The 20838-nt window shown below is 36.3% G+C and overlaps 2 protein-coding genes across 6 annotated transcripts in view; one reads left to right on the top strand and one right to left on the bottom strand.

Annotated features, from left to right (window-relative positions):
• The window catches only part of WDSUB1 (WD repeat, sterile alpha motif and U-box domain containing 1), a 76222-nt gene extending 56569 nt beyond the window's left edge, over nucleotides 1–19653 (top strand). For 2 of the 5 annotated variants that reach the window (XM_079923503.1, XM_079923501.1), the window contains exon 11: nucleotides 19417–19653. In XM_079923503.1, coding sequence (XP_079779629.1) covers nucleotides 19417–19574 — 158 coding nt within the window. In that variant the 3' untranslated portion in view covers nucleotides 19575–19653. Of the gene's footprint in view, nucleotides 1–13812; nucleotides 13905–19416 lie in introns of all 5 variants that reach the window. The other 3 variants (XM_079923500.1, XM_079923502.1, XR_013828605.1) reach the window with 2 other exon arrangements.
• A 507-nt stretch (nucleotides 19654–20160) lies between these two features.
• Nucleotides 20161–20838, bottom strand: part of TANC1 (tetratricopeptide repeat, ankyrin repeat and coiled-coil containing 1) — a 230501-nt gene continuing 229823 nt past the window's right edge. The window contains exon 27 of the transcript XR_013828769.1: nucleotides 20161–20481. The gene's annotated coding sequence lies outside the window, so the exon portion shown is untranslated. The remainder of the gene's footprint in view (nucleotides 20482–20838) is intronic.

Here is a 20838-nt window from a genome sequence, read left to right as displayed (position 1 = left end):
AATTACAGGGGAAAGAAACGTAAAAAACACAGACACGTGGAGGCTAAACAATACGTTACTAAATAACCAAGAAATCACTGAAGAAATCAAAGAGGAAATCAGAAAATACCTAGAGATAAATGACAACAGAAACACGATGATCCAAAGGCTATGGGATGCAGCAAAAGCAGTTCTAAGAAGCAAGTGTATAGCAATACAAGCTTACCTCAAGAAACAAGAAAAATCTCAAACAATCTAACCTTACACCGAAAGGAACTAGAGAAAGAACAAACAAAACCTAAAGTTAGTAGAAGGAAAAAATCATAAAGATCAGAGCAGAAATAAATGAAGTAGAAACAAAGAATAGCAATGATCAGTAAAACTAAAAGTTGGTTCTTTGAGAAGATAAACAAAATTGATAAAGCATTAGCCAGACTCATCAAGAAAAAGAGAGAGAGGACTCAATAAAATTAGAAATGAAAAAGGAGAAGTTAGACACCACAGAAATACAAAACATCCTAAGAGACTACTACAAGCAACTCTATGCCAATAAAATGGACAACCTGGAAGAAATGGACAAATTCTTAGAAAGGTATAACCTTCCAAGACTGAACCAGGAAGAAATAGAAAATATGAACAGACCAATCACAAGTAATGAAATTGAAACTGTGACAAAATCTTCCAACAAACAAAAGTCCAGCACCAGATGACTTCACAGGTGTATTCTATCAAACATTTAGAGAAGACCTAACACCCATCCTTCTCAAACTTTTCCAAAAAATTGCAGAGGAAGGAACATTCCAAAACTCATTCTATGAGGCCACCATCACCCTGATATCAAAACGAGACAAAGATACTACAAAAAAAGAAAATTATAGACCAACATTACTGATGAATATAGAATCAAAAATCCTCAACAAAATACTAGGAAACAAAATTCAATAACACATTAAAAGGATCATATACCATGATCAAGTGGGATTTATCCCAGGGATGCAAGGATTTTTCAGTATATGCAAATCAATCAGTGTGATACACTATATTAACAAACTGAGGAGTAAAAATCATATGGTCATCTCAATAGATGCAGGAAAAGCTTTTGACAAAATTAAACACCATTTATGATAAAACTCTCCAGAAAGTGGCCGTAGAGGGAACCTACCTCAACATAATAAAGGCCATATATGACAAACCCACAGTAAATATCGTTCTCAATGGTGAAAAACTGAAAGCATTTCCTCTAAAATCAGGAACAAGACAAGGATGTCCACTCTTGCCACTATTATTCAACATAGTTTTGGAAGTCCTAGCCATGGCAATCAGAGAAGAAAAAGAATGAAATGAATACAAATTGGAAAAGAAAAAGTAAAACTGTCACAGTTTGCCAATGACATACTATACATAGAGAATGGTAACGATGCCACTAGAAAACTACTAGAGCTAATTAATGAATTTGGTAAAGTTGCAGGATACAAAAGAAATATACAGTAATCTCTTGCATTCCTATACACTAACAACGAAAGATCAGAAAGAGAAATTAAACAGTCCTGTTCACCACTGCAACAAAAAGAATAAAATACCTAGGAATAAACCTACCTACGGAGGTAAAAGACCTGCACTCAGAAAACTATGAAACACTGATGAAATATATCAAAGATGACACAAACAGATGGAGTGATATACTGTGTTCTTGGATTGGAAGAATCAATATTGTGAAAATGACTATACTACCCAGAGACATCTACAGATTCAATGCAATCCCTATCAAATTACCAATGGCATTTTTTTACAAAACTAGATCAAAAAATCTTAAAATCTCTATGGAGACACAAAAGACCCCGAATAGCCGAAGCAATCTTGAGGGAAGAAAACAGAGCTGGTGGAATCACACTGCTGACTTCAAACTATACTACAAAGCTACAGTATTCAAGACAGTATGGTACTGGCAGAAAAACAGAAGTACAGATCAATGGAACAGGATAGAAAGCCCTAGATTAATGGAAATAAAAACAAAAATAAATGGAACCTAATGAAACTTAAAAGCTTTTGCATGGCAAAGGAACCTGTAAAGAAGACGAAAAGGCAACCCTCAGAATGGGAGAAAATATTTGCAAATGAGTCAAAGGACAAAGGATTAATCTCCAAAATACATAAACAGCTCATGCAGCTCAATATTAAAAAAACAAACAACCCAATCAAAAGCACAGAATACCTAAATAGGCATTTCTCCAAAGAAGACATACAGATGGCCAAGAGGCACATGAAAAGCTGCTCAACATCACTAATTATTAGAGAAATGCAAATCAAAACTACAATGAGGTATCACCTCACACCAGAATGGCCGTCATCAGAAAATCTGCAAACTACAAAGGCTGGAGAAGGTGTGGAGAAAAGGGAACCCTCTTGCACTGTTGGTGGGAATGTAAATTGATACAGCCACTGTGGAGAACAGTATGGAGGTTCCTTAAAAAAACTAAAATTACCATATGACCCAGCAATCCCACTACTGGGCATATACCCAGAAAAAACCGTAATTCAGAAAGACACATGCAGGGCTTCCCTGGTGGCGCAGTGGTTGAGAATCCGCCTGCCGATGCACGGGACACGGGTTTGTGCCCCAGTCCAGGAGGATCCCACATGCCACGGAGCGGCTAGGCCCGTGAGCCATGGCTGCTGGGCTGCGTGTCCAGAGCCTGTGCTCTGCAAAGGGAGAGGCCACAACAGTGAGAGGCCCGTGTACCACAAAAAAAAAAAAAAGACACATGCACCCCAATGTTCATTGCAGCACTGTTTACAATAGCCAGGTTATGGAAGCAATCTAAATGCCCATCTACAAGACAAATGGATAACGAAGGTGTGGGACATGTATATAATGGAATATTACTCATCCATAAAAAGGAATGAAATTGGGTCATTCGTAGAGACGTGGATGGACCTAGAGATTATCATACGGAGTGAAGTAAGTAAGAAAGAGAAAAACAAATATCGTATGTTAACGCATATATGTGGAATCAAGAAAAATGGTACAGATGAACCTGTTTGCAAGGCAGAAATAAAGACACAGATGTAGAGAACAAACATATGGACACCAAGGGGGGAAGCAGAGTGAGTGGTGGTGGGATGAATTGGGAGATTGGGATTGACGTATGTACAGTAGTATGTGTAAAACAGAGATTAAGAACTGGCTGTATTAAAGTATGTGCATAGGTTACATGCAAATACTATGCCATTTTATGTAAGGGACTTTTGCACCTGTGGATTTTGGTATCCACAGGGGGTCCTTTAACCAAACCACTTTGGATACTAGGGATGACTTCAGTCCCATTTGTCTGTTTTTGCTTTTGTTGCCTGTGCCTTTGGTGTCCTAGCCAAGAAAGCATTGCCAAACTCAATGAATATTCTCTTCAACAAGCGTTGCTGGGAAAACTAGATATCCACATATGGAAGAATGAAGAATGAAGTTGGATCCTTACTTTAACCATATACAAAAATCAATTCAGATGGATTAAAGAACTAAGTATAATAGTTGAAACTATAGGGCTTCCCTGGTGGCGCAGTGGTTGAGAGTTCGCCTGCCGATGCAGGGGACACGGGTTCATGCCCCGGTCTGGGAAGATCCCACATGCCGTGGAGCAGCTAGGCCCATGAGCCATGGCCACTGGGCCTGCGCGTCTGGAGCCTGTGCTCCGCAACAGGAGAGGCCACAACAGTGAGAGGCCCGCGTACCACAAAAAAAAAGAGTTGAAACTATAAACTATAAACCTCCAAGAAGAAAGCATGGGGAAAGCTTCATGACGTGGAAAAATGTGTAGTCTTTCCCCATTGTGTAATGTTGGCACCCTTGTTGAAGATCATTTGACCATATATGTGAGTGTTCATTTCTGAGCTCTCTATTCTGTTCCATTGGTCTGTATGTCTGTCTTTATGCCAGTACCACACTATTTTGATTATTGTAGCTTTGTAGTATGTTTTGAAATAAGAAAGCATGAAGCTTCTAGCTTTGTTCTTTCTCAGGTTGTTTTGACTCTTCAGGGTCCCTTGAGATTCCATATGAATTTTAGGATAGATTTTTCTATTTTTGCAAAAAATGCAGTTGGGATTTTGATAGAGATTGCATTGATTCTGTAGATCACTTTGGGTAGTATGGAGTATTTAACATTAACTCTTCCAACCCGTGAATACAGGATGTCTTTCCATTTGTTTGTGTCTTCTTTTATTTCTTTCAGTATGTTTTGTAGTTTGCAGTATAAAAGCTTACAAGGATTTTGCTTGGGATAGTGTTTAATCTGTAGATCCCTTTGGTATTGACAACTCCAATTCACAGGTATGATATAGCTCTCCTTTTATTTAGGTGTTCTTTTAAAATTTAAACTGAGTTTATTTATTTTTGGCTGCATTGGGTCTCCATTGCTGTGTGCAGGCTTTCTCTATTTGCGGTGAGCAAGGGCTACTCTTCATTGTGGTGTGCAGGCTTCTCATTGCAGTAGCTTCTCTTGTTGCGGAGCATGGGTCTAGGTGCACGGGCCTCAGCCGTTGTGGTGCACAGCCTTAGTTGTTCCGCAGCATGTGGAATCTTCCTGGACCAGGGCTCAAACCTGTGTCCCCTGCACTGGCAGGTGGATTCTTAACCACTGCACCACCAGGGAAGCTCTATTTAGGTCTTCTTAATGTTTGCTAAACAGTGTTTGTGTTTCGGTCTATAGGTTTTGCACATATTTTGCCAACATTATCCTTAGGTATTTCATTTTTTATAACAAATTTGTAAATACAACTTTTCAAACTTTCGATTTCCAGTTCTTAATTGCCTGATATTTCACACTGGATTTTGTAGATTTACTTTATTATTTGACTTTCTTAATTAGTTTATTAGTAACAAGAGCTTTTAAAATAGATCCTTTGACTTTCTAAAGTAAAAAAAAAGTTCATTTTATTTTTTAGATTCCACATATAAGTGATAATATACAGTATTTATTTTTCTCTGACTTATTTCATTAAGCATAATACCCTCCAGGTCCATCCATGTTGCTGTAAATGGCAAAATTTCATTCTTTTTTATAGCAGACTAGTATTCCATTATCTATACATACCACATCTTCTTTATCCCTTCATCCAGTGATGGACACTTATATTGCTTTCATATCTTGGCTGTTGTAAAGAATGCTACTATAAACATTGGGGTGCATGTATCTTTTTGAATTACTCTTTTCATTTTCTTCGGATATATGCCCAACAGTGGAACCGCTGGATCATATGTAGTTCTGTTTTTAGGTTTTTGAGGAACCTCCATCTTGTTTTCCACAGTGGCTGCACCAACAGTATACTGGAGTTCCCTTTCTCCACATGCTCACAACATTTATTACTTGTTGTCTTTTTGATGATAGCCATTCTCACAGCTGTAAGGCTATATCTTATTGTAGTTTTAATTTGTGTTTCTCTGATGATTAGCAATGTTGGGAATTTTTTCATGTGCCTGTTGGCCATCTGTATGTCTTCTTTGGAAAAATGTCTATTCAGGTCTCCTGCACATTTTAAAATCAGGTTCTTTGTTGATATTGAGATGTATGAGCTGTTTATATATTTTAGATATTAACCCCTTATCAGTTGTATCATTTGCAAATACTTTCTCCCATTCAGTAGGTTGTCTTTTTGTTTTATTGCTGGTTTCCTTTGCTGTACAAAAGCTTTTAATTAGGTCCCATTTGTTTAGTTTTGCTTTTGTTTTCTTTGCCTTAGGAGAAAGATCCAAAAAAATATTGCTACAATTTATGCAAAGAATGTTCTGCCTGTTTTCTTCTAGGAGTTTTATGGTGTCAGGTCTTACATATAGGTCTTTAAACCATTTTGAGTTTATTTTTGTATATGGCATGAGAAAATGTTCTATTTCCATTCTTATACATGTAGCTGTCCAGTTTTTCCAGCACTACTTATTGAAGAGACTGTCATTTCCTTATTGTATTTTCTTGCCTCCTTTGTCATAGATTAATTGACTGTGAGTGTATGGGTTTATTTCAGGGCTCTCTATTCTGTTGCATTGATCTATGTGTCTGTTTTTCTGCCATTACCATACTGTATTGATGATTGTAGCTTTGTAGTATAGTCTGAAGTCAGGGGGCATGATACCTCAGCTCTGTTCTTTCTCAAAATTGCTTTGGGAATTTGGGGTCTTTTGTGTAAATCTATAGATTGCTTTGGGTAGTATGGACATTTTAACAATATTAATTCTTCCAACCCAAGAGCACCAGATATCTTTCCATTTCTCTGTATCATCTTCATTTTCCTTCATCAGTGTTTTATAGTTTTCACAGTATAGGTCTTTCATTTCCTTGGCGAAGTTTTTTCCTAGCTATTTAGTTATTTTTAATGCAATTTTAAATGGGATTGTTTTCTTGCTTTCTCTGATAGCTCGTTATTAATGTATAGAAAAGCAACAGATTTCTGTATATTAACCCTGTATCCTGCACCTTTACTGAATTTATTCTAATATTTTGGTGGAGATTTTAGGGTTTTCTATATATAGTATCATGTCATCTGGAAATGTGACAGTTTTACTTCTTCCCTTCCAATTTGGATGCCTTTTCTTTTTCTTATCTGATTGCTGTGGCTAGGCCTTTTTTTTTTTTTTTTTTGGCTGTGCTGGGTCTTCATTTCTGTGCGTGGGCTTTCTCTAGTTGCGGTGCGTGGGCCTCTCACTGTCACGGCCTCTCGTTGCGGAGCACAAGCTCCAGACGCTCAGGCTCAGTAGTTGTGGCTCACGGGCCTAGTTGCTCCACAGCATGTGGGATCTTCCCAGACCAGGGCTTGAACCCGTGTCTGCTGCATTGGCAGGCAGATTCTCAACCAGTGCACCACCAGGGAAGCCCCATGTGGCTAGGACTTTTAATACTATGTTAAAGAGATGTGGCAAGGGCTTCCCTGGTGGCGCAGCGGGTGAGAGTCCGCCTGCCAATGCAGGGGACATGGGTTTGTGTCCCGGTCCGGGAAGATCCCACATGCCACAGAGTGGCTGGGCCCGTGAGCCATGGCCGCTGAGTCTGCACTTCCGGAGCCTGTGCTCTGCAACGGGAGAGGCCACAACAGTGAGAGGCCCACATACCGCCAAAAAAAAAAAAAAAAAAGGCATGTGGCAAGAGTGGGTATCCTTGTCTTATTTCTGATTTTAGAGGAAAGGCTTTCAGTTTTTCACCATTTAGTATGATGTTAGCTGTGGATTTTTCATAAATGGACTTTATTATGTTGAGGTATGTTTCCTCTATACACAAGTGATTTTTATATGTTGATTTTCTATCCTGCAGCTTTGCTGAATTTATTTTTTGTGTGGAATCTGAATTATCCTCTTTACATATTGCTGGATTTGATGTGCTAATACTTCCAGTATTTTTATATATGTGTTCATAAGGGGATATTGGTTGTACTTTTCTTGTAATGTCTGACATGGTATGAAAGTAATTCTGGCCTCATAAATGATTGCTAAGTGTTTCCTCTCCATATTCTGAGTTTGTACGGTATTGCTATTATTTTTTCCTTAAATGTTTGTTAGAACTTACCAGTGACGTCATCTAGGCCTGAAGTTTTTGTAGGAGAGTTCTTAACCACAAATTCAATTATGAATTCAAATCCAGCTTTAATAGGTTAGTTCACAAAATTGAATTTGTGACTGTTCTCTGTTGGAGGTTTGCATTTTTTATCATCTTAAAATACCCTTGTTGGTATCATTTAATGTATTTTGTCTTGAATTTTGTCTCATACATTTCAGTCTTGGCTCTCTTGTTTTTTTTAATAGCTGCATGGTATATTTCTTTCATTTTATGTATTTTTAAAATAAACATAAGTATACATATTGAATTTTCACATAATCAAGTCAAGAAGGGTAGTCAATATTGTGACTTAACATTAATCAGAAGCACTTTATTTTTCAAGTGTATATATATATTTAATTTTACTGAAGTACAGTTGATTTTCAGTGTTAATTTCTGCTGTGCAGCAAAGTGATTCAGTTATACACATATATACTTTTTCATGTTCTTTTCCATTACGGTTTATCAAAGGATATTGAATATAGTTCCCTGTGCTAGACAGTAGGACTTTGTTGTTTATCCATCCTATATATAATAGTTTGCATCTGCTAATCCCAAACTGCCCAACCTTCCCTCTCCCTTGGCAACCACAAGTCTGTTCTCTATATCTGTAAGTCTGTTTTTGTTTTGTAGATATGTTTGTGTTGTATTTTAGATTCCACATAAAAGTGATATGGTATTTGTCTTTCTGACTTCACTTAGTATGATAATCTCTAGGTCCATGCATGTTGCTGCAAATGGCATTATTTCATTCTTTTTTATGGGTGAGTAGTATTCCATTTTACCATATCTTCTTTATTCATTCATCCGTCAGTGGGTATTTAGGTTGTTTCCATGTCTTGACTATTGTAAATGGTGCTGCTGTGAACATTGGGGTGCATGTATCTTTTTGAATTATGGTTTTCTCTGGGTATATGCCCAGTAGTGGGATTGCTGGATCATATGGTAATTCTATTTTTAGTTTTTTAAGGAACCTCCATACTGTTCTCCATAGTGGCTGTATCGATTTACATTCCCACCAACAGTGCAAGAGGGTTCCCTTTTCTCCACACCCTCTCCAGCATTTGTTGTTTATAGATTTTCTGATGACCATCCTAACTGGTGTGAGGTGATACCTCATTGTAGTTTTGATTTGCATTTCTCTAATAATTAGTGATGTTGAGCAGCTTTTCATATGCCTCTTGGCCATCTTTATGTCTTATTTGGAGAAATGTCTATTTAGGTCTAATGCCCATTTTTCAGTTGGGTTGTTTGTTTTTTGTTGAGTTGTATGAACTCTTTGTATATTTTGGAAATTAAGCCCATATTGGTTGCATCATTTGCAAATATTTTCTCCCAGTCCATAGGTTGTCTTTTTGTTTATGGTTTCCTTTGCTGATAAGCACATTTTTATCTAAATTGAAACAGAGAGTGTCTCTCTTGGGTCTAGCTTCTTTAAGTATCATGTTTGTGTGATTTGTTCGTGCTGTTGCACAAAGCAGTAATTGTTCATTCTCGTGTCAGTATACAGTTTATTTATCCATTCTACTATTGATAGTCATTGTTGGCTATCGTAAACATGCTGCCATGAACCTTTAATCATTTTTTGTGTGTATGAATGTACCAATGCATTTCTGTTGGGTGTATTCCTAGGAATGGATATACGTAGTTATCCGGAGTGGTTGAATCAGTTTATACTTCCACCAGCAGTGGGTGAGAGTTCTAGTTGCTCCATAGCCTTCTGTACATTTAGTATTGCCTTTGTTTTTCATTTAAACCTTTGTGGTGCCACCCGTTCATTTTTAAATTTTATTTTATTGAAACAATTGTAGATTCACACTCTGTTCTGTAAGAAATGAGAGATTTCTTGCACTTTCCCCAGTTCCCTCACTGGTAGCATTTTGCAGATGATACTGTACTATTACAACTAGGGTATTAACATTGATGCGATCCACAAATCTTATATTTAGATTTCCCCAGATGCGTATTAAGTTGTATACAGTTTTGCCCCTTTTGGAAGTTTGAGTATCAACCACTATTGAAGACAAAACCCACAAGGACTGCTCCTGTTGCCTTCTTATAACTATATCCATCATCTGCCTGCTCTCTTCCCACCTCCACCCCAGTGTGTCCTCTGTTTCTAAAATTTTGTCATTTCAAAATTGTTATATAGATGGGCTCATACAGTATATAACCTTTTGGGATTAGCTTTTTTCATTTAGCGTAATTCCCAGCTAGTCACTCCATTTATTTTTAGCCTTCCTGTGTTACTTTGTTTTAGAAGTGTTCCCTGTGGAAAACATACAGTTGAATTAAATTTTAAAAATTCAGTCTTAATCTTTAATAGAAAAGAACCAATTTCTTTTGCTTTCTTCTACTTCCCTTTTCCTCCTTCTTTCCTGAATTGATCACATGTCCTTTTTGGCTTTTTTCTTCCCCATGGTGTTTTGGAAGCCCTATACCTTACATCTGTTGAATTAACTGTCTCAGAAAAAAATTTCTGAGACTTTTTTCTGCCTATATTTCAGCATTCTTACACAGTATTTTTTTCATCTATCCTTTTAAATTATGACTGCAGCATGTGCTTGGTGAAAAACACTTAAGCAACACAGAAAATAAATATTTTGAAAATGTGGAGACTCTTCCATACTTTGGTATATCCTTCCAGATATTTTTCTAGCCACTTATAATTTTGTTCTATAACAAATAGGATGATACATTAAAAATTTTTTATTTAATATATATCAGATAGTATTCCCTTGTTAGTATATTCAGAACTACTTCATTCTCAACTGTAGGACAGTATTTTATGGTATGGATGTTCCATATATTAACTCTTAACTCTGTTAAGACATTTCGCCAAGTAATCCTGCAGGAAAAAATCCACAGTCATATAGTATATACAGGTATACTTGTTGAACTATTTCTGTTGTTGGATAAATTCTCAATACTGATAGGCACTGCCATATTTAATTTTTTTGTTTTAATCATGCTCAGCTTTATTTTTAAATACTAGCATGTGCAATTTTTGTCCATTTTGACCTCCAGATAAATTTTAGAATCATTTTGTTATGCTACAAAAGAAAATCTCATTGACATTTTGATTAGAATTACAGAAAAATCTAAAAACGAAATGTTAATTTTGGGGTGGAGCGAGTAGGAATGACAACTTTCACTAGTCAAGCTTTCCATCTCTTCTGAACATTTAAATATGTTAATTTTTAGAAAAATAAGTGTTCACATTTATAACTCATCATTCTAAATTGTAAAAACCTAATAAACCTTATCTGAGCACGCTGGTTATTCTCTAAAGCCTTCACAGTGTTACCAAACCCAGGTCTGGCTGCTTGCTGCTCGAAAGCCAATTCTCGAGAGACAAGTGTTGGTAGGAAAGGAAAGGTTGCATTATTTTGGAGGCTGGCAACTGGCGGGGAGGGCAGATGCCAGTCCAAAGCCTGACTCCCCCTGCCGACAATTAGGGGGCAAGAGTGTATATAGACAGAGGGAGGGGGCTACATGCAGAAACAATACAGTCAGCTCTGACAGTCATCTTGAAATTGGTCATCGGTGGCCTTACCAGCGTCATCTTGATCGTTTTAGGTACAGTTAATCTTCAGTTCCACGTTCGGTTCCCATTTCTTTGAGGCCAGTTCTTGTGGCAGCTTATGACTAGAGCCTGGTCATCATGTAGATAACTTCTTCCACCTGGTGGAGGTTTCAGTATTTATAAGACAGCTCACAGGATATGGCTCAGAATATTATCTGTAGCCCTTAAGGAGGAACTAAAGGTCCTTGACTATGCTTAATGACTAAACTATTATTATTTGATCTCCTTTGACTGTTTTCCTTTGTTTCTGCACTGATTAAACTTATTCTTTGGCTAAAGTTTTTCCACAGACAAAAGGCAGGCTGAGTACATGGTTGGGGGCAGGGGGCAAGGACCATAGGGTCCTGCTCCGTTTCAAAGGTGATTTATCTCAATTATTTATAGAGAATACATTCTTTAGCGTCTGTTGTTTCAGTGCAAGTATAATGTCAGTTTCTGATTTTTTGTTTCAGTTCGATATGTATTTTTATTTCTCTTGTTCAGGGTACACTGCTTCTTGAATGAATTCTGTGCCTTTTATCAATTCTGGAAAACTTTGCTATTCTCATTCTGTACACCTTCTCCAGCTTGCCTACCATCATCTCTTCTGCATTGTGTTAATGCTATACCATTGAGATTTTTCTTTCAAAATTTCAGTATTTGTCATTTCTGGAAATCTGATTTAGCATGTAGATTAAGGCGCATAGACTGCTTGGGTTTAAATCCCAGCTGTGTCTTTCCATACTTGTATGATCTTGGAAAGTTATTCAGGCCATGCATGAATTTCTTCATAAAGTTGTACAGATTAAATAATACAGGTAACAGTGCCCTGGAACAGCCTAATGATACACAATTAGCTGTATAAGTATTAAATATTTCTTTTTCATAGTACATTGTTTTAGATTCATTCCCATTTTAGGAATACTCACTGGTTGTTTCTATTATCAGTTTCTGAGGTTTGTGTGATCTAATCCTTCTCTTTGTTTCTGCATGCTTGTCTTCAGTCAAGCGTTACCTGTGGAAGTTGAGTACAGGAAGAGGGCATATAGCTCCAAAGGAGTGTTGGGCTTGCTTTGTCTGTTTCTCAGGACAACAGGTGGGCAGCGGTGGGCTAAGAACTTGGACAACAGATGTATTAAAAATTCAGAGCCCAGGCCTGTGAGCTAATAATATTTTTCACTTGAACTTTTTTCACTAGAGCAAAGCCATTTGAACCTGTAAGTCAGCTATCCATGTTAGAAATGGTGACTAAAAGAAGCACCTTTTAAGTATAATCTAGTAAGAAATTTGGGGGTTTACTTAATCTTTATTACTAGAAATAGCAGTGTATGGAATGAATAAAGTAAGTGTCATTACTTTGGTATCTTATCACAACTTAATCATCTGAGTATATTCAATAATTATGAAGTAGGGCTTCCCTGGTGGTGCAGTGGTTGAGAGTCCGCCTGCCGATGCAGGGGACACGGGTTTGTGCCCCGGTCCGGGAAGATCCCACATGCCGCAGAGCGGCTGGGCCCATGAGCCATGGCCGCTGAGCCTGTGCGTCCGGAGCCTGTGCTCTGCAACGGGAGAGGCCACAACAGTGAGAGGCCCGCGTACTGCAAAAAATAATGATAATAATTATGAAGTAAAATTCTGTGAATAGAGCTTACTAAATATTGTTTATTTCTGAGAACTATCTGGTATAGCTCTTTTTTTCTTTCTGGTATAGCTCTTGATTTGTCAACTCAGTATCTTGGTTTATAGCAAGAGTCAGATGGTACTGTCTGGGCAAAAATAATTTTAAAAATTATTGAAAGCTTTAAAATCCTTAGGTCAATTTAAAAAATATGAAAACAAGCAAACTTAGTTAATACTGAATGTAATGTGCACTATATATTTTCTTTTAAAAATTGTCAGTTTTTTCCCCTAGTGATACGTTTGATTTCAAATAAGCTAACTCTAGTTATAGTAAACTTCAGGCATGAATTTTTAAAAGAAACCCAAATTTTCAGATGCAGTTATTTCTAGTTACAGTGTTTCATTGCTTTTTTAATTATACATGACAGACAGACTGTCTGTGGGTGGGGAAGCGGTCCTTGCTTTGTATTGTAGCTCTGATAATACCTTTTAGTGCTTTGGGATGAACTTTGGTAGAACAGTTTGAAAGCTGACATATAAATAGCAATGCTCTAGATCCACTCAGAATTCCTACTTTCTCTGTTAAACAAATGTTTCAGGGAATGTATTTGACCCCAGTAGAAAACTGTTGATTATTCCAAAGACTCACTACTTTATAATATCATAGAAAGCTTATATTAAACTTTAGGATAAACTGTGACCAGTGTAACTGACTTTCTTATAGCAGGAAGCTTGTACCTCCATAGAGTGAATGGGTTGATACTTTATTCACTGCTACCGCTCAAGAAACTGACAACCCACAGGCAGGGAAGGAAAAATTATTCATTTAAGGGAATTCAATTAAATACTATAAGATGATAATAGGCTCTAACAATGTAGATATCATAGAACTATTAAACATGGAGAGTAGAGAGTATGAAAAGTTGAATAAGCTCACTGATTATTAACTGAGTAAAAAGCCTATTTGAAATTTAGACAGTGAGGGACAGAAAAAGACTACTAGCTAATTTGAATATTACTTATATAGTAAGGAACCAATAGACACTAATACTATTGGTCTCATCTTTTTTAAAGGTATTAGTGTAAAGGTAAACCAGTAGATCAAAAATACAAACTTCCCTAAGTATCAAAATGGAAGAAACCAGCTCTACAGTGAAAGAATTTATGTAAGTAATCTATAAAAATCTATAAAAATATAAAGAATGACAGAACTGTATTACCAAACGTACTGATAATAAACAATTTGGCTTAACTCATCCCTAAAGAGATGAAAGATTTGAGGTTAGTTGACAAAGCACAATCTAACTTAAAGATTCAGAAAGGTTAGAAATAAAAGGATAGACAAAAATGAGACAGTTGCAACTAAAAATAAAGGAGTTACATACTTGCCTGCAAGAGAATTCAGACCAAAAAAAAGTTAAAATGACACAGGATACTATATAATACTGAAGACCATGATTCTCAGTGAGGACAAACCATTACTAGCTATGCAGTCCCAAACACAGCAAAGACTTTCACAGAGCAGAAGCTACAGACAGTGTAAGGCAATGGAAGGAGAAATACAGCACGGTGATAGGCTTGATCATACCTGTCAGTCCAAAATAGGAAGTATACCTTCTTTTTGAATAGATCGCCAGAAATAACAAAAACACCATTGGGTCACCACAGTGGAATGTAACTAAGAAATTAATAACAAAAGTGGGCCCCTTTCACCTGGAGGGTTAAAAACATGCTGTTATCATATGTATCCAGCTTGGTGGCAAATGAATTAGCTGTCACTGAACTCACAATGTTTCACACGCCCACCATTTTTCAGAGGCCAGTGTGATATGTAAGATTGCGGTTCATTATATATCAGCTTTGCATAAATAAAAATTGAGTATATTTTCCTACAGAAACTATTCTTACAACTCAATAGTAAGACAAATAACCCAACTGAAAAAAACAGGTAAAGGATTTGAATAGACCTTTCTCCACAGACGATATACAAATGGCCAATAAACACTGGAAAAGGTGCTCATCATCATTAGGGAAGTGAAAATCAAAACCACAAACAGATACCACCTTCACACCCACTAGGATGACTAGAATCAAAAGGATGGAAGATGGCAAGGAGATGCAGAAATATTGCTAGTGGGAATGGAAAATGGTGCAGCTGCTGTTGAAAACAGTTTGGCAATTCCTCAGAAAGTTACCATGTGACCACACAATTGTACTTCTAGATATTTATCCTAGAGAATTGAAAATATGTTCATACAAAAAGTTGTACTTGAATGTTCATAGCAGTCTTATTGATAATAGCCAAAAAGTGGTAATAACTCAAATGTCCCATCACTGGATGGACAAATTAAAAAATCTGGTATATCTACACAATGGAATATTAATCAGATATAAAAGGGAACAGATACTATACATGCTACATAGATGAACCTTAGGGAAACATTAGGCTAAGTGAAAGAAGCCAGACAACAAAGGCCACATGTTGTATGGGTCTGTTTATAGGAAATGTCCAGAATAGGCAACTCCGTAGAGACAAAGTAGATTAGTGGTCACTGGGGGAGAGGAATGACCGCTAATAGGTTCAGAGTTTCTTTATGGAATGATGAAAATGTTCTGAAATTAGATAGTGGCGATGGTTGCACAACTCTGTAAATTATACTAAGAACCACTGAATTGTATATTTAAAAGGGTGGCTTTTATGGTATGTGACTTATATCTCAAAAACAAAAGGTGGTACAGTATCTGCAGAAGCATCTACGTTCGCTAGGACGCAGGGAACAAAGAGAATGAGTTGAGGTTATTAGAACCTCACGTGGGTCTCTCAGAACCAGAACTCAGTCTTCTAAGAAGGGGAAGCTACCCAGCTGGTGCTTCTTTCTCTAAAGGGGGAAGGGTAAGAGCTTTGGGCAGTACCTACAATGAAGCAAATATAAAAAAATTTGGAGAGTATAACCAGTTACCCCTGCCAGATAAAGGGCCATGACCAGGCACAACACTGATAGGAGCCTTCACCTTGTTTTTGTCTCCTTCTAGAGAAATCCTATTGCAGGACTTAACAAGGAGCCAGCTGGCAAAGCAGAAATGTGGTTTACAGTATCCTGGCTCCCAGCATGCTGAGTCCTCAGCATTACATATGGATTTGGAGCTGAGGCACCATAGGTTAATAGGGCTAATGAGCATTTAGCAAGTTACATCAATGAGGAATCAATAGCCTTCGTGTGTGTGTAAACAAAAAGCAGTTAAAAGGTATGATGGAAGACAATTTACAAGAACAAAAACAAAACACTATAAAACATCCCTGTAAAGCCTACTTGGAAAAAAAATGCAAAGCATAGCACACTGATAGATAGGAAGACTCATCGTGAGCAAGATGTCACTATTAGGCTTTTTCCTAGAAATACAGAAGGTGATTATTAGGTTCCATTGGAAAGAACACACAACAAATAACCTAGATTATAAAAAACAAAGAGCCCTACCAGATATTAGAACATGTTATAAAGTCTCTATAAAGTATACAGTGTGAGATTGGCACATGAATAGACAGACTAATGGAAAATAATTCTTAAAAATCCAGAAATTGATCCAAGTACATTTGGAAATTTAGTGAATGATAAACATGAAATTTTAAATCAGTGGGAAAAATAAGGAATTTAAAAAAGGGGTATTCTGACAACTAAGTAGTCATATGGAAAAGGATAAAACTGGCTTCATCTGTCATACTACACATCTAAATTAATTCCAAATGAATTAGACATATAAAAAATGAAACCTTTACAAGTCCCAGAAGAAAATGTAGATAAACTCCTTGATAACCTGTAAATAGGGATACTTCCTAACCTGGACTCAAAATCCAAAAGAAGTTAGTATAAAAATTGAAAAATGTTCATATTCCATGGATGAAATAAACATTAAAAAAATTAATATCAATCCTTCTCAAACTCTTTCAAACAGAAGAGGAAGGAACACTTACAAACTCATTTTACAAGCCAGTATTACTCTTAAGAAAACCAGACGAGGACACCACAAGAAAAGAAGATTACAGGCCAATATCATTGATAACCATAGATGCAAAAATCCTCAACAAAATATCAGCAAACCAAATTCAACAACACATTAAAAGGATCGTACACCATGGTCAAGTGGGGTTTATTCCATGGATGCAAGGATTATTCAGCATCTGTAAATCAGTGTGATATATCACATTGACAAAATGAAGGATAAAAATCATATGACCATCTCAATAGATGCAGAAAAGCATTTGCCAAAATTTAATATCCATGTATGATTAAAAAAACTTTCAATAAAGCAGGCATAGAGAGCATTACCTCAACATCATAAAGGCCATATATGACAAGCCCACAGCTCATATCATACTCGATCGTGAAAAGCTGAAATCTCTCCCTCCAAAGATCTGGAACAAGACAAGGATGCAGACTCTCACCACTTTGATTCAACATAGCATTGGAAGTCCTAGCCAGAGCATTTTGGCAAGAAAAAGAAAAGGCATCCAAATTGGAAAAGAAGTAAAACTTGTCTCTATTGCATATGATGTAATATATATAGAAAACCCTATAAAGCCCACCAAAAAACTATTATAACTAATCAAACAATTCGATAAAGTTGCAGGTTAACAAAAATTGATATATAAATATCAGTTGTGTTTCTGTATACTAGTAACAAGCTAGCAGAAAGAGAAATTAAGAAAACAATCCCATTTGCAATTGCATCAAGAAGAATAAAATACCTAGGAATTTAACTCAGGAAGTAAGAGATCGGTACACTGAAAACTACAAGACATTAAGGTAATTGAAGAAGACACAAATAAATGGAAAGATATTCTGTGCTCATTGATAAGAATATTGTTAAAATGTCCATACTACCCAAGCAATCTACAGATTTAATGCAATCTCTATCGAAATCACAATGGCATTTTTCACAGAAAAAAACAATCCTAAGATTTGTATGAAACCACAAAAGATTCCAAATAACCAAAGCAATCTGGAGAAAGAAAAGCAAAAATCATGTTGCACCCCTGAAACTTTTGTCAGTTACATCTCAAAAATAAATCTTCTGAAATAAAAGAACAGTCTAATAGAACAGTGAGCCAAAAATATGGTCAGTTTACAGGAAAATGAAAAGCAAATGGCTCAAACATACAAAGAAATGTTCTAGCTCCCTCATAATAAAATAAAACTACTTGATACACTATACCATTGCTCATGAGAGACTGGTAAAAACTCAGTTTGACAGCACATTCTCTTGGTTGGGCTCTGGGGAAGATTCAGGCACTCTAAATGCCATTGCTAGTGGGAAAAAAAAATGGTAGAATTCCTGTGGAAGTACTAGCATTTCTAACAAAATTGTATACATTTTCTCTGATGCAGCAGTCCTACTGCTAGAATCTCCCCCCAAATGATAGCACTCACTGTTCACTGCAGCACTATTTGTAAAAAGGTATTGGAAATAACCCAGATGTCCATCAATACATCCATACAGGGGAGTACTGTGGGGGAATAAAAAAGCAATGTATAGTTAAGTAAAAAACCAACCAACCAGGTACAGAATAGTGTGGAGCATGCTAACTTTTATGTAAGAATGTATATGCACTGTGTCTGTACACATACATTTGCTTATATTTTCAAAAGGAAAGTGTAAACAAACTAACATACATGGTTACCGATATGGGAAGGGAGAGAACGTGGGTTGGAGAAACTCTTAATGTGACTTTTTATAGTTTTTACTTTGAAACCATTTAAATGTTAAAATACATCATGAAAAACAAACCAGTCTCTAAAAATTGGGAGGATAAAAAGGGAAGCAAATGGACCACATTATATGTCCAGTAACATAATCAGAAATTTTTTTTTCAAGTGATTGTCAAACACAGGATTTCAATTAGACAACCCTAGTGGATCTATCTTGGTGACAGAAAGAGCCAGAAAAAAATCTTTCACAGTCTTACATTAGTAATGTATTGGCGTTGTTAGTTTGAAACAGTTGTATGCATTGCAGATTAAAAGAAATAGGTTAATGTGTAAATGTAATTAGGAACTAAGATTTTAAGTTTAAGAGAAAGAGCTACAAGTATAAAAAAAGTGAAGCAAAACCTCCAACCTTAACACATGCAAAAAAGTTTGTAAGAATATGGTATGAAAAACCTTAGCCAATGAATTTTTTTTTTTTTTTTGGCATAGTAAATCCCTTTACTGTCAAGTCCTTAGTGGGGTGAGCTCTATAATCTCTTGGTATCTGTTTCCCTGACTTTTCAACATGTTGGAAAGTTTTGCCTTGTCATCCCCAGAGCTTTTTGCTCCCATCTTTAGCCACATTATCTGACACATAGCTGACAGCACTAGCAGGGCACTGTAGCTTCACTACCACTTTCCTCTACCTGGCTCGTTTCCTTTCTTCCTTTGTGCTACATCTGAATTTTTGACAGTCCTTTTTTCAGTTTTTTGACACTGTTCGAGGTAATTTGTGCAATCTTAATGCATCTTAAATGGTAGAATTTAGGATGTTGTTGCAGAAATATTTGGGGAGCAGTGGTGCTAGACAAGACTACCACTTAAATTACAGTAAAGGCCTTGGCAATGGAGTTTTTGTACCCATTTTAGTAATCCTAACTTCCCTTTCCTACATTGCAAATAATTTGTGTATGTGGTTTTGTTTTGTTTTTAGATGGCTATTCATACGAAAAGGAAGCAATGGAAAATTGGATCAGCAAAAAGAAACGTACAAGTCCCATGACAAATCTTGTTCTTCCTTCAGTGGTACTTATACCAAATAGGACTCTGAAAATGGCCATTGATCGATGGCTGGAGACACATCAAAAATAAAACTATTTTATATTGCATTATTTATATTTTCTGTGATTTCATTTGAATGATTTAAAGGTAGATACTAATCAGACATTATTAAAAGCAAAACAGAAGGAGAAAGGTAAACTTCTTAAACTTAGTTACCTATAAAAACTATTTACTGGCTATTTTCATTCTTAAAAACATAGGAACTAAGTAACACATATAACATCTTTTCTATTTTTACTACAAAAGCCTTTTTATACTAGTGAAAAAAAAGCTTAACCTGTAGAGAAGTAAAGTTTTACAACTTTAAATTTGCCATGCTCAAATTTATTCTTGTTATAGATCATATTCCATTATAACCAAAGATTGGAATAATCTAGAATATAACAGATAAATCCTAGTTAATAACTGTTCATTTGATAACTCTTTGGAATCCTTCTAAAGAGAATTTTTAGCAAAACAATTGTAGATTTCTTTATGACTAAATTGAGAAAATCACTTTAACGTGTTTAATGAGCAATTTTGTTAGATTCTAAGTTTGCAAGGTAGTAATGATTTTTCCCCCATTGTCCAAACCTAGGTACAAGTTAGATGGAATAAATTATCACAGATACATCAAGCTGACTTTGCTGAAACATATAAAGTGGCAAACTAGCCTCCCTTTACAATTTAGAATTCTTAAAAGTTCTCACATAATAGTTTAAGCTAAGGTGACTATACATTTTTACACAACAGGCCGATAGCTAATACAACACCCTGATAAACATTCAGAAGAAAACTTCAAGTTCGGAAAGCTGAGGTTGTGTTGACTCTCCATTTGTCTCACAAGTTGTTTACCAGAATGGAAGCCATTAGTGGGAAAGCTTGTTAGAACTAAACTCTAAGGGCAGGCAGGGACCAAGACTCTGTGCTTACCCCCGAAATCCTCACTGTCGTCGTTCTGAAATTTGAAAACACAGAAATAAAAGGGAAAAATCAGTGTAAGTATTTATTCCGTCAGCCTTTTCTAGTGTTTTATAAACTTATAGCTAATATGCTGTATGTTCACAGAAGGGTGGAAAGCTACCACAGAAATCTCCAAAAACCTGTTCTTTGTAATCGCTGCTTTGTAAAATTTCTGTCATCCTAATGTATTACTGAATTTTATTTCCTTTGTGTCACAGCTGGGATTCACAATACGTGATTCTAGAAGAGTATTTTTTTTTTCATACTACACATGCCGCTCACATTCTTACTCATGAGGACCAAAAGATGGGAACATGTTCTAGAAGGTGTTTTTCTATTGTATTCTATAGAG

This window comes from Stenella coeruleoalba (assembly GCF_951394435.1).
Source record: "Stenella coeruleoalba genome assembly, chromosome: 6".
NCBI classification, from domain to species: Eukaryota; Metazoa; Chordata; class Mammalia; order Artiodactyla; family Delphinidae; genus Stenella; species Stenella coeruleoalba.
This window is presented reverse-complemented; position numbering and strand designations above follow the sequence as displayed.